This window comes from Sinocyclocheilus rhinocerous, unplaced genomic scaffold (genome assembly GCF_001515625.1).
Source record: "Sinocyclocheilus rhinocerous isolate Xijiao unplaced genomic scaffold, SAMN03320098_v1.1 scaffold85, whole genome shotgun sequence".
NCBI classification, from domain to species: domain Eukaryota; kingdom Metazoa; phylum Chordata; class Actinopteri; order Cypriniformes; family Cyprinidae; genus Sinocyclocheilus; species Sinocyclocheilus rhinocerous.
The window spans coordinates 258166-272757 of record NW_015649998.1 but is presented as its reverse complement, the minus strand read 5'-3'; the positions used below and the strand labels follow the sequence as shown (position 1 = coordinate 272757).

General features: G+C 37.6%; 2 protein-coding genes across 3 annotated transcripts in view; both read right to left on the bottom strand.

The window, feature by feature from the left end:
• sec61a1a (SEC61 translocon subunit alpha 1a) overlaps positions 1-1786 on the bottom strand; it is a 6172-nt gene extending 4386 nt beyond the window's left edge. For both annotated transcript variants that reach the window (XR_001636661.1, XM_016515954.1), the window contains exons 1-3: positions 1657-1786; positions 666-733; positions 506-571 (exon numbers count right to left, since the gene is read on the bottom strand). Coding sequence is in view for 1 of the 2 variants with exons in the window: in XM_016515954.1 (XP_016371440.1) it covers positions 506-571; positions 666-733; positions 1657-1663 (141 nt within the window). In the remaining variant the exon portion in view is untranslated. The remainder of the gene's footprint in view (positions 1-505; positions 572-665; positions 734-1656) is intronic.
• A 6058-nt stretch (positions 1787-7844) lies between these two features.
• ip6k2b (inositol hexakisphosphate kinase 2b) lies at positions 7845-12413 on the bottom strand. Its single transcript, XM_016515950.1, has 5 exons — positions 11927-12413; positions 10045-10261; positions 9690-9838; positions 9383-9558; positions 7845-9255 (listed from the first exon to the last, which is right to left on the bottom strand). The coding sequence occupies exons 1-5, from the start codon at positions 12147-12149 to the stop codon at positions 8725-8727; spliced, it is 1296 nt and encodes a 431-aa protein (XP_016371436.1). The 5' UTR covers positions 12150-12413; the 3' UTR covers positions 7845-8724.
• Between the last annotated feature and the right edge of the window lie 2179 nt (positions 12414-14592).

Genomic DNA, 14592 nt, shown 5'->3' with positions numbered 1-14592 from the left:
CCACTGCGTGGTACGACTCGGCACGGCTCAGTACGGTACGGCACGGCTCAGTACGGTACGGCTCGGTTCGGCACGGTTTGCGTTTTTCACTGCAGTTTAGTATCGCTTTAGAGTGGGCGGGATTATTCACAACATCAAGACTTTGTAAAAGAGCATAATAGGACCCCTTTAAGAAATCAAACTTACCTGACAGCAAACAAGAAAGATGAACAATGTGATGGCAGTCCATAGCACTTTTTCTCTGAACTGGATCTGAAAGACAAATATAAGTATAAGTTCAAAATGTAGATTTATGTGTAAACTAGTTAAAAACCACACACAATATATGTAGTGTCCAATGTTATACCTTTCTTTCCGGTTTCTGGATTTCTGGCAAAACCGCACAAAACGGTTTTATAACCTCCAAGAACTTAACTGGAAATAAAAAAAGCAGAAATGTTAAGGAGAAATAAAACCGTTGGTGCCACAATTTACAATTTCACTTAATGCAGCATATCTACCTTACCTGACAGCAAACAAGAAAGATGAACAATGTGATGGCAGTCCATAGCACTTTTTCTCTGAACTGGATCTGAAAGACAAATATAAGTATAAGTTCAAAATGTAGATTTATGTGTAAACTAGTTAAAAACCACACACAATATATGTAGTGTCCAATGTTATACCTTTCTTTCCGGTTTCTGGATTTCTGGCAAAACCGCACAAAACGGTTTTATAACCTCCAAGAACTTAACTGGAAATAAAAAAAAGCAGAAATGTTAAGGAGAAATAAAACCGTTGGTGCCACAAATTACAATTTCACTTAATGCAGCATATCTACTAAACTTCATACCTGCATTTTATTTTAGCACCTCAGTATGAGGAGAAAATTGCTGATATGTTTAGAAGCCGTAATAGCAGCAATTCAAAATAAAGACTGATGAAAACAACTGATGAGAAGTCCCTTTCTTCCCAAATCCTGTGTTGAGCTACTTAGGACAACAGTAGCCAATCTAAAGCGTCGTCATCATTAAACTGATGGGCAAAAACTCATATTTCCGACCTTTTATACAACGAAATACTCTGTCACAGGAGATCAGATCTAATAATACATCCATTTCTCTGATTGTGTATCATGCGTATTCATGAACTGCCAGGCAATTATCAAGTTAAACACAGAATTAGATTCAGTTTACCAGTATGCCTGTTTGCTAGCCTTTGTAGTATTTGATAACTTCCCTCTGATCTGGCAATCCAACAAAATACTAAATAAGTTTATCTCCCAGTATTAGCTTTTAAATGTCTTACGATAAATATCTGAAGTAGTCGTTTACAATTTTGTTTTGTTGACGTGTTAAGAAAGTAGTTAACAGGCTAACGCTAGCTGTCCGCAGCATTCAATCATTAGCCACCAGAAAAGCAATGCAAATGTTAATTCACATACGAAACACAACCGATGAATCAAGCAAAGAAACTAACGAGGAACTGAAATGCATTTCACTTGCAGTAAAGTACAGATCTAAATAAATATAAACCAAGTAAATAAATCTTACACCAGTCTCTCATGTTTCAATTAAAGAAAGCTGTCTAGCTAGTATGCTAATGATGCTAAGAGAACTCTACAGTGATATAACAGCAGAATCGCATTGATTATCGTTTCCAAAACACTTCACTCACTCGCCATGGTGACGGTCTCCTGAAATCAAGGTCACTATGTGAAGTCCCAGTGAGCTGTAAACGGATAGTTCAGCGCTGCCGGTGCGCTCCGCCGCCCGGTGAAAGAGAAAGAGAGAAACGAGAGACTGAAGGGAGACACGTCAACACTACGCCGACTCTACTACACGTCAGACGCACAGCGAGCCACGGTTGATCTTCTGTTTCACGTTATGTAATGTGATCAAGTGGCCAATGTTTTCTTTTTATAAGTTACTTTCCTACAAATGTTTCCACTTCAATTGTATTGTTGTTATGTACAAAGTAAAGAAAAATACAACCGTGTTAAAAGTTAACTAACTTACCGTTAAAGTGGTTAAAATAGAATTAATATGAGTAATGATATATGAGTACTCATATATAAATGAGTATTTATTTTCATGTAATGTAAAAATTAAGTTTCCATTAGAGTATTAAAATCACTAGACGCTCATTTGTAAATATACATGGTTATAACTGAAAACGGACGTTTTATGAAGAAAGATTAAATAGGGAACTAAAAACAATAAAATAAATACAATATACTTCCGGGTAAACTAGGCTTATGCTTTGATCTATCCAGAGCAAACGGAAATGGAACGGGCCACTTGTGACGTTTAAATAATTTGTATGGTATGTGATAAATTATTGTCCATTTCAGTTATTGTAAAGTCAAATTCTGCTCTAGTACAGTTGATTATAGTGAAGCTGAGAGGACAGATTATTTAATTTATCGACTGTCATCAGGTCTTGTTTTCAGCTGTTATCCTGTTTTGTTTACATTTGTGATATAGTGGAGGCTTGATTTACTCATTATCATTAGGCCTACCTATAAATATAAAAATAAATAAAACAAAAAACTTTCAGTTAATTGCCTTCCTTAATTTCATAGGCCAAACTAGAAGAATTCAGAGTATTCATAGTATTTTTAACGATGTTACATTAAATTAATTAAAATCCAATTAACGAGAAACTTTCTTTGGCCAGTGGGGTCATAGAACCATTAGTTAAAAGTTAAAAGAAAATTCATGTTTCTCTGTTCCACAGTTTATTTCTCTAACCAACAGAGGGCTCCAGGTACTTAGAAAATAAATGTTTGTCTAGTATTTTCTGTCATTACACAAGGGTGGATATTCTTCACTCACTGAGCTTCACATTACAAGAGTTGGTTGTTTTATTAAGAGGTAGTATTTGCCCTCAGAATTGATTTCAGATGGATTTTACCCATATTATGCATTTTTCCCCCTGCATGTATGTTCATTATCAGTAAACATAATTTTTAAAGCTGTTAGCTATTAAATCAAATAAAAAATAATCACATTTAGCTGTGACTACACAGCTACTGACTACTGACTAAACATTAAACCTATAGTTTGATAGGCCTAAAACCGAATATTAAGCACACACACACACATCTCACATCTATATCACATGACATATAAACAGGAATTGAATATGGTGCATTTTTTGCCACCATAATTTCAAATTATCTGATTTTTTTTTTTTACCCCATATGTGGCCAATTATGTTTAATTTCTGACCCAGGTTATTATAAAAACAGGGCATGTTGTAAATATTATTTGCTTTTACTGATTAATAGACTGTGTGTGATTGGTGATGATGCTTCGATGTGGAATTGATCCTAGAAATATATGCCACATAGTATTTTAGCGAGGAAAATTTGCTCTCTCTCACACAGATGCACAGGGTTTTGTCTATTTTTGGAAACAGCCAGGAGGATTTCATCCACTGCAATTCTGCACACTGCTTTCTGGCTGCATTTTCCAAATAATGCAGAGTCTCTGCTGTCAGTACACACACACACTCACACAGAAAGTGACTGCTGAACTGTGGACAGTTTTGTCCATTGCGGTTACGTAACCTAATTTGCCCTTAGAGGACAACATGCAAATGTATCTGTCATTTCTGCATCCCTGTTCCCTCTTGTCTCTCTTTCACACAATCAGACTCAAATTGGTTCACATTCCAGATACTGACACATTAAATCACAGTGAAATTGAATTAACCTGCCAGACAATGTCAGACGTTATTTGGTCAGTCCTACTATCTTAAAATGTCAAAGGTGTTGTCATTAGTATTGTTTCAGCCTAAACTTCTCCATGGCAGACAGGCGTTTGTGCTTTCTATGCATTGCGCTTTCTATACCATTTTTTTTATACCTGCTTATGTGTTACATACATTTGCATTTTCCAAAATGGAGAGACCACCGATTATCAAAATGTTAAATCTAAGATATTTATTGGGAGTACTGAGACCAATGTTAATTTCAGGTCACTCTCAATCAGCTTATGTGACAATAATGAGAACAGTGTCAACAAAAATACTTATGATAAACGGTTATCTCTCAGCCAGATGGTAACTGACTCTCTTATCCATACCACATTATAATGAAAGCATGGCTTGTGTGAGACACAATAAACTATCAACACTTACATAAGTCATTGATTTGAACCCAGACAGGACAATCGTTACAGTTATTCTCATCACAACACTTTATTCAACATGTCAGTTTTGATATTAGATATTTTAATGTAAATCAATTATCCCTTTCACTTCAGTGGGACAATTTACAAATGAATGTTTCTATAAATGATTTACAAACAGTACAATTATGTACAATTTACACAAATTTTCATAAGTCAGTCTCACTATCTCCCTAAGGAATGTGTGGTGTGTGTTGGTCACACCCTTTTCTTTTCCATGGTGTGTGTGTGTGTGTGTGTGTGTTTTACAGAGAAGGAAAGGGTGTGACCACCAAACGCCACATGCCAACACAACCATATTATTCTCAGATGGAGAATTTCCAGTCTGATTTCATCACACTCATACTGTCCTCAGATAAGGGGTAAGGTTCTGATGTCATGGGAGTTGTGATGTCATATAATTAGCACCAGTGATGACATTAGTGTCATGTGAGAAGCAGTTCTATAAGTAGGTAATAGGATCCTGTAAACACCTACGCACCTATACATATATTAATGTATACACACACAAACAAGCAGGTTCTGGAAAACAAAGTATATCCTCAATATCATGTGCCAGTTATTGTTTTTATAATTTTTAATAGTATCTACAATGCTGTTCTAAAGTGAAAAAATGTCAGATAACAAGAAGTAATATGAAGACCACAATTGTCTTTTGCCACCAGTTCTACTTGGAACATCGCTCTGAGTAAACAGATTTGGATTATAGCAGATTATTCCTGTTTATAGGCCGCCACTGCCTCTGATGTCTTACATGACACACACAGCAGTCCCTGTGGGACTTGTGGTGTGTGATGATTCATTAGAGGAGAACTTGAAGGTCATGTTGAAATTGTGAACTGTGTTAGTCACAAATCACAACTGTAAATCACAGTTTACTTTAAATAGTGTTGAACTTTATGATAAAAAGATGGAGAATCAGTTATACACATTACTAAGCTATCAGGCCTAAACAAGCTCAATCTCAAACATATTATTTGGGGTAAAGTAAAGTTAAATAAAGTCAACATCAGACCATAACAAAGTATACTATTGGTAAAGTAATATGCATATGTGTGTTCTTTGCCCTGTTGGCAATGTATACTTTGCCCATAATATTTGTCAGCAGTTCAGTGAACTTTGACCAGTAGAACTGAATGTTCATCAGCACTACCAGGTTAAACAACTCTCTCTCTTGCTCTATTCCGTCTTCCTTCTTACCGCCAATCATATATCACTTTGTCTCCCTCCCTACTTTATTCACCACTCTCATGTTATCATTCTATCTTTATGCCTTTTTATTCTTTTTTCACTGTAGTGGAATGGATGGAGGCAATGAACACCTTGCTGCTGTTCTGTGTTCGGTTTAATTATTACCTCAGAGTGTCCAGCTAAATGTACCGTCACTGTGAATAAAGTGCATACATACTTTCTTTAAAAAAAACTGTAGGTACCTATAAGGAACAAGTTAAAAATACAACCTTCTATGGGACACAGAAAATTAAACTGGATGGAAGTGTAGCTAAATTAAAAATGCATCAATATTTCTGTGGCCTTGTTGATAAGGATGGACAAGCTAATTAATTAGATAATCAGATGATGAACATGTTGTGTAAGCTAGAGAAAGCACATAACAAGGTCCCAAAAGAATGGCTGTGAGAGACTCCACGTACAGCTCATATTTCAGCCTAATGAGGTTTCATGATGTCAATTAAAGGAATAGTACACTTAAATAATCTGTGAAATTTTTCAACTTGTGAAATATTTTTTATACATCATATTGACTTTTATGGTGTTTTGTGTGTGTGTGTGTGTGTACTTTGATAGCCCTTGGTCACTCTTAGCTGCCTTTGGGGTTAGAGCTGTGTAATATTTTATTTTTCTTTCTTTCTTTCTGTATTTATTTTAAAATCATATTATAGTAATTTCTAAAGAATCATGCAACACTGAAGATTGGAGTAATGGCTGCTGAAAGTCAGCACTGCCATCACAGGAATAAATTACATTTTAAAAATATATTACAATAGAACACAGCTATTTTAAAATTACAGTAATAATAACCTAATAATATTTCACAGTATAACTGATTTTTTTTTTTTTTTAATCAAATAAATCCAGCCTTGGTGAGCATGAGAGACTTCTTTCAAAAACAAAATATGTTGTAAATCAAAATAAAGACCTTGTATACATCAGTGCTATATATACAAGTGCTACTCTATGCATATCAGCATTACGTAACAGTGAAGATATGGCCTCTATCTTCTAGTGTACTTGTGCATTTTTCAGCTTATGCCTCCAAAAAGATTTCTGGGTTTTTGGGACAACTCCCTTTTCTCCAATCACATTATGCATCTAGCTAAAAATACAGAGATGGTTGCCATAGTAATCCATCATTATTACAAAACCCATGCTCACAGCAACAGATGAGGAAAGATGATGTTATGGGAGCTGTAAAAAGATGATTATTCATTCAGACAGCACACAAATGTTCAAAGAAAACTATAAATCCAACCACTTTAGTCAAGACCAACATGAAATTACACCCTAATTAATAATTGCGATAAATCAAGACTGTAAAGAAGTCTAGGTTTCAATCACCACATTTCTGTGGAGAAAAATGTATATACATGAATGTGAACTATGCTATTTAAGGCATTCTAAGTAATCTGAGTAATCAGACGTTTCCTGACTCGAGGGAAAATGTAGCAATCACATGACTACTGCAACTATTTGGCGTCTTCCATCCGCACTGTTTGTATGACTCCTGTACAGCATTCCATGTATATTTTCCATTTAGTGTTTGTTACCTAGTAACATTTTTAAATTTCAAACCAGTTGCTCTCTTAGAGAAAGCATTCACATGCCGACCTGATTCAGAATGTGCCAATGGTATTTCCCATTTACGAGTAGTTTTCCGGCATTTGGAATGTAATCCAGAGCTTTACTTGGGAATGTGAGTGTTAGAACAGCGGCGGCACTCACAGACTGCGGCAAGGACACAAGAAGGCAAACATATATGGTGAATGACCCATAAAACATGATATCTACTAACACATTATTCCACATCCATACACAACTTTCTTACTCAAGAGGGGTCACATGAGGAAACACAAACGAGCCACTACAGTCTGCATGTACACAGTTCTAACAAACAATCCAGCCCAAATCCCTCGCACTCCTGCACAAATACACCCACAAATAACAGGCTTAGAGAGTGCTTGCAGAAAGCTTTTAGTGAAAGGTTTAGCGAACAAGTAATATGCCTGCTGGGGCTCGGCCAAAGCAGCGGTGAGCTGTACATCTGGTGTCCGAATCCAGGGCCCTCTGACAAATGAAAGCGATGATGCTTATTTATATTTTAGAAAGGCTTTCGCTGCATTATATCTTGTATCAAAAGCATACAGCCTACATTTGAACCATGTACACTGACCAGGGTCTGAACCTACTGTTCAAGTACACTGCTGTTTACACATTAGTAGCCATAGACTTCGACCGAATTTAATCTGCCTTTGGTGGCTTTGCTGCATGGCTATTTGTTTCAAGTAAACAAACATATGTGCTAACCGGAGTGCTAATATAAGCTAGATTTTGTTGTCAAAGTATTAAGTGTAATGTCAAAGAGGACATGTCGTACTTATGCTATAATCTCAAACACACAGAGAAATAACAAAATGTACCACAACAAAACAGATTTCTTTTTATTTTGTTTCATATTGTCAAAAACAGAGAAAACCATGACATAAAAATAATTTCTCTACCTATATCACTTACATCATACGGTAGAACTAGGGATGGAATGTCACATTTCCTAGAAATATTCTTATAAATAAATAGGGTTCTCTTTAAAGTCTCTGGAGTGAGGATGCTAATCTTCAACACGTGGCTATGGAATGAAGAGGAACCAAGGCGCTGAAATATATTAAAATGTCCAAGAGAAAAAGTCTTTAATGATCAGGAATGTGAAAAGGATTTTGTAAATTCCCTTTTCCACACACCCATCATTCCTACAAGAGCAAAGTCTCTTCCCTTGAGTCCTGTTTAGTGTTTCTAAAGCACCTTCATGTATGTTGCTTAGTTGCTTGTCATATCAATTTATGATTGTGCTACCGTTGCTACAAACCCACCTCTTTTTAAAAGGTGTGTAGAACATCATATTTTGCAAATGTCTTTTTATAAACGTCTCTTTTAAATGCAAGCATCAGCTTATTTCCCTTATCTTTCAAAGATGAAGAGAACGAATAAAGATACACGAGCAGATGAGATGTCACAGAAACTCATCTACTGCCACCCATCTGCGATTCAGGGCGAGCAGAAACAACAGGCATGGAGATGGACCACACTTCTTCACCTCAGTGAGAAATTACAAAAGAGTTCAGTCCCTTCAGGTCCGGAGGGTTTCTGGGAATTCAGGATTTTCCTTGGCCCTCGCCTACGTAACCGCTCTCCGCTAGAGCTATGAAAGAGCATAGCAGGGCGAGCTAAGCGTGAACTTTAAACCCTGATGGCATGGTCAGGATTCCCACGGTAAGCCTTGGCATGGCAAATGCACGGCAAGATGTCGCACGAGCATTTAGTCATTGCTGTGCTCTTCAAGCTGTGAAAGAATGCTGATGAGGTTCTGGAGGCCGAAGATGTAGCCGCTGTCTCCACCTTCATGAACAATGCCGTCCTCTCCATAATCACGACACGTCGTGTGGGCGAAATCGATCATTCGGACATCCACCATTGGTGAAGCGCTGCCGGAGTGATCGCGACGCCCTTCGTAGGCTCCCTCCTCATCGTCGTCATCCTCATCTTCATCATCGTCCTCCTCATCTTCCTCCTCTCCTCCACGAGAGGGCCGGGATCTAGATGGGGCAGGGGGTGGAGCCCCATCGTAGATGATGAGAAGAGAGGAGGAGAAGAAACGATAGCTCTCGCAAGCTTCCAGCACCGCTCTCATCTCTCTCAGTCTTTGCAGCACTGGGGTCAGAAGTTCTCTGCGCAGAACTCGGCCGTCACTGAAGAACTGGCACAGAGCCTCTCTGAACCCGGCCAGACTCAGCTTACGCCCGTGATACTTGTTCATGAATATCAGCTGCCCTGTAGCGCTGTGATACATCTATTGGGAGAAATACAGATCAGAATTAGACTTAGGGTTGTACCAATCACTAAAACAAAGACACATCCGATGTAAAATGTTTTAGCACGTGCATGTATGTAGACTATTTAGAAGATGTAGTAATTACCTGCATGCCACAGAGGCGTACTCCAATAGAAGAGGAAGTGCTTTGTTGGCATTTGCGAATCTGGTTTGCTTTCTTCTCCTCGGAGGCATCGTCCCCATGCTGACGTGTTCCCATCTTCAGATCGAGAACGCATGGAACCCGGTACCGCCATGTTAGATTCTCCAGCAGAATAAATTCTATGAGGGGTCATGGGTCAAGGAGGAAAAACTACAAAGTTGCATATCTAATTGTATAAATGAGCTTACATGTCTTACAAATCATTATACAGTTTTAATTTTTAAGTGTGTCCACTCGTTAGAAAGGATACTGTGCTGGTTTCTGTGTTTGGAGTTTTCCTTCATCCTCTGTAGGTGTTGCTGGTGACACTGCAGACTCCAAGGGTTGTGTTTGATCTGAGGAACCACGTTTCCTTTCTCCAGACTGTAGTATAAAACCTCTGCCTTATCATCCCGATTACTGCAAAGATCAAAGGAGAAAGGGTTAACAAATTACTATCATTATGTGCATGTGAGTTTTTGTAACAATGTAAAGGTCTTTACTGTTGTTTTTTTTATCAATTTAATGCATAATTACTAATTAAAAGCATTAATTTCTTTTAAAAAATCATCTTATTGACCCCATACTTTTGAACGGTGGTTTATTAACCATGTGTCCTTCCTTACATTTTGCCCTTCTCCTCTTTGCGACTCTGTCTGGCTCTCTCGTTTTCTGGTAGTAGGCCTGATGGTTTCTTTTTCCCCCACTTAAGAAGCTTATTCTTGGGCTCGCCATCAGCAGAGGGCTCTTTGTTTTCCAAATCAGCTGGATCACTGTGGAGCGGGTATGCTATCAAACACAGATTCCCCTCCTCATCTTCCTCAAAACTCACCGACACCACACCTGGAGAGAACACGAGGGAAAGAAAGAGAAAGACAGAGAGACAATGAGTAACACTGGACGTTGTATTGATGCATAAACAACATATGATTCAGATATGATGAATCATATGATGATTATAAAATGTAGCTCTTACCCAATCCGGCTTAAACTGTACTTTAACACACATAAAACATAAAAGAGAAGCAGGGGGTTGAAAAGGGAATGAATTTGTGTAGATAGGGAATATTCAACACTGTCATGTAAATGTGAGAATGTGGGAGAGTGTTTTGCATGCCTTCTAGTGCTAAGCAGAAAAAGACACACAAAAAACACAGGAGGCAAGAATGTACAATTCAATGAGCTCTTTTATTACCACTCATTGGGCAAAACATCTGCAAGATTCCCACATCAGATATCAAATACAAGAAAGCATTTGACAACTTCACAGTCTGAGCTTTACAGAAACTGCATCACTGAAATTTACAGACAGCAACCATTTGGAAAACTGCTTTGGTACATTCAGAATACAGATCAATACATAACATACAAAGCAAAAATATACATACACACAAGTAGCAAGTGGCCTAAGACATGATTTATGGTGGTATCTCATGCTAACCATAGATGGAACTAAGCATCACAAGGGGATTATGGGTAGTTGAGTGGGGTAGGGGGTAAAGACAGAGAAAGAAAGAGAACAGCAAAACCTTTTCAACACTGAATGGCATAATCAGCATTATAACATACAATTCTTATTTCAAACACACAAGCTTTAACCTGTCTGTAATGGTTGAGCTTAAGTATGTAAGTGTGACCATCGGACACTAGGACCCTGCAGCCACTCAACCTCTGCTGTCGTGGTAGAACGATGACATCAACAGCCTCTGCACCAACTCTCATACACACTTTGGCTTATACTTGCTGAGTCAGAGAACATGTGTGGTTAGTCTTACTCTCTTTCCGTGTGTGTCAGGCTTTATGGTGAGTAAGAAAAACACAGATGAGTCTTATGTTTGTGTAAGACACGAGCATGTTAGAATGTAAGCATTGTAAGTATGCACAAGCATGTGAGAGTGTCCGCATTCTTTCCTCTCCCTGCCCGACAGCTTTTTTTAGCCCTACACCCTTGCCCAGTCAAAGACACCGCCAAATACACTGACAGATGCCAGTGTGCGTGAGTGTGTTTAAATATATCAGACTAAAAGAACTGAACATGATATTCCATCTGATGCCATGAACATAAATCTGCGTGTCCAAAAGTGTTGAGTGTAAGAGTGTGCATGTGTCTTATAACTATGTATATATGCATGTATATATCTATATATGTATGTCTATCATATAATGTATAATGTAATATCTTTTGATCTATCCATCTCTCTATCCATCCATCTATCTATCGCAATTTAACTGTCATTCAAAAAGGGGCATCCAATCAGTTACTGCATATGAAAGTGTGTGTGGCCTTGTATAGGAGTCATGCTGCACTGTAGGAAATAAGTCAGTGTAACTTATTCATATAAATTCTTCAAAACAATGATTTAAAGCACTCGTTACTCAATTGTATGAATAGATAGCGTGAAAAAGAAAGTGTGAGAGAGGAAGGAAGACTTGTCACACACAATAGCATACAAACAAGTAAGTGGCTGATTGGTTGTAATGGTCATGTTCTGTTAAGTGTCCACTAACCTTTGTACTGTGGCGTGAATTTGCGGATCTCAGGTGGCAGGCTCTTGTAAAACTGATGTTCTCTGGGTATTAGTGGTTTACAGATGGTCTGTTCCCCAAACCGTAGTACACAAGAGTGGCCGCCGACTTGATGGACAAATGGTTCCAACATCACTCCTCCCTTCATTTCTCCTTTCCCTGGGTATCTACACCCCTTTATCAGCGCGTCTAAAGCCGGACTCATCTTCAGTACACATCCGTCTCTCTCAGGCTGATCTATAGCTTTCTATTTGTCTTCTCCTCCTCTGTTGTTCCCGTTTCCTTGGTGGCAGTTCAGGCACAAAAGGCTGAGAAAAAGAAAAATATTCCTGTATCTTCCTGTTAAAGGAATATGGAAACGGTAATCCAGAAGGTGTTATGTTATAATGTTTTTTTTCTAAGCGTAGTAGGGTTATTTAACACTGCGGACAGACTGTGAGACTGTATCTGACTCTGTCTCTGCTGTAACTGAGAGATCTGTTCTAAGCAGGCAGGAAAAATATCACAACAGATCACATGGTTCCACCCCCCTCCTGAAACTCAGCCAATCACAGCACAGCAGCTGTTGTCGGGTGGAAAGTGAGAAAGGGGAAACTGAACAAACAAAGGGACAGGAAAGAGAGAGAGAGAGTGTGTGAGAAACAGATATAAGTGGGGGGTTGTTGGAGTTAAAGACCAAAACAAAGAGATATGAGGAATCAGGAAAGGAAAGAGAAAGCACACTCTTTCTCAGCAATTTTCTCCTGCTTGACTAGGAAACCAAGAGACTGTTGAAGCATGGAAAATGGAAAATATAACCAGAAATTCCAATTCTGTATTCACAATGGACATTGAAGGGGATGCGTTCCACTAATCTTCAGGATTTCTCAATGAGTAATTCATAAAATTTTACCTATGGTCCCCTTAATCTTAAATATTTTAGTTGGAATACACCATGTTTTAAAGCTTAAAGCTCCAAGTATACTTTGGTTTTTTTTATGTGTACACTAGGGTGTGCCTACAGTGTTTGTGACGGAAATACTGTCATTAAACTAGTACGTGCACAGCATGATTTTTCTAAGTGCAAGCAATCTTTAAAATAATATTCATGGAAAAATACTACATTGTGTTCATATACTTATACTACCAACATTGTAACAATACAAAGGTGGTTGAAAATCAGTGAACTCTCCCTTGAAGTGTGCAACAAAATAATGACTTCTTCAAAAGTTTCCTGAACATTGCTTCCACTGGATTCAGTGGATTGGACGAACAGATACATTAGTCCTGCCTAAAACTCACATTACTGGTTGATTCAATTAAAATTGCACTATGCTGGTCAGGTCTTCTCTTTGTGCAGGTATACATGACACAATGTGAAATCGAAATTTTAAAGATTAAATACAGACTGTGCATGACCTTTATCTCTCAGGTCAAGCACACAAAGCTGAGGCCAACTGTGGTGTGATTAGATGCTGGACAAAGCTGCTCTATTATTTCGCTATCTAAAGCTGTTAGTCTGTCTGACTTCACAAAAATCGTATGTTACTGGTATGATTTCAATAAGTCATTTTAAAAATAAAAATTACTGTTTTAATCTGACTGAATCTGAATTTTCAAAGTGCATGTAAACACAATATTGCTGTTAAGAGTAATGTTTGATAGCACCACAGTGTTTACATCTTGATGATTTATTTTATATTAAACTGAGAAAGTATTTTAATTGCTGGGTACACACACACACACTCAATACATTTTTCGACAAAATCACTCAATAATAAATCAAAGCTCAGCAATGAGCAGTACTGTAATTTAGTTTAAAAATTAGGCAAGGATGACGCTCATGGTTACATAAAACACACGTACATACAAACACATTAAATCATCCCTGAGGCCCTGGGACAACCGGACAATCAGACAACCATGCCTTTGCACACAAACCTGTGTACACACACACACACACCCCACAAAGTAATCTACTCTGTGCTACTTCCCTAGACTGGGATTAGTGTGTGTGTGTGTGATCAATGAGCACTGGGTGAAGACTCAATCCTAATCCAGAGCCTTAGACACAGATTATAATCTGTTCATCTAGAGGCACTCTGAGTAAATACACAATCTTTTAAAATCACATAATTCAGTTTAAAGTTTTAAACCCTGCCTCAGTCTGTCCTCACATAATCTGTGGCATACATTGTAAATTTTCTATATAAAGCTTAACTTTTTCTAATACGCATTACAATTACATACATATTTGCCATCAATCATTACCTGAGATTTAAAAATAATCCTTTTTGATTCATAAAGTTCTGAACCCAACAGGACTGGACAAATTATTGAGTTTCAGGCTAGGCTTGAGAATATTTTGTGTTTGCATTGGATTTCCTTGTTATAATAGGCAAGGCAAGGCAAGTTTATTTATATAGCACATTTCATACACAATGGTAATTCAAAGTGCTTTACATAAAAGAAATGAAAAAATAATTAAAAAAATAATCACAACAATAAAACAAGGAATTTAAAACTTTGAAAATGATTTAAAATTTGATTTAAGAGGTTTAATAAATGAACAAATATTATTATTTCAAATGTTTTGTGTTTACCTTGTATAAATTACTTCAAAAAGAAGTCAAAACACCAAACTTGTCATTTTGAGAAGCACTGCATAG

What these genes read in the sequence shown, in the direction of transcription:
- ip6k2b (XM_016515950.1), bottom strand. Translation starts at nt 12,149, where the DNA reads ATGAGTCCGGCTTTAGACGCGCTGATAAAGGGGTGTAGATACCCAGGG. An exon ending in ATTCACGCCACAGTACAAAG is followed by an intron (nt 10,262 to 11,926) that starts GTTAGTGGACAC and finishes TGTTCTCTCCAG; the next exon opens with GTGTGGTGTCGGTGAGTTTT. An exon ending in CAAACACAGAAACCAGCACA is followed by an intron (nt 9,559 to 9,689) that starts GTATCCTTTCTA and finishes GACCCCTCATAG; the next exon opens with AATTTATTCTGCTGGAGAAT.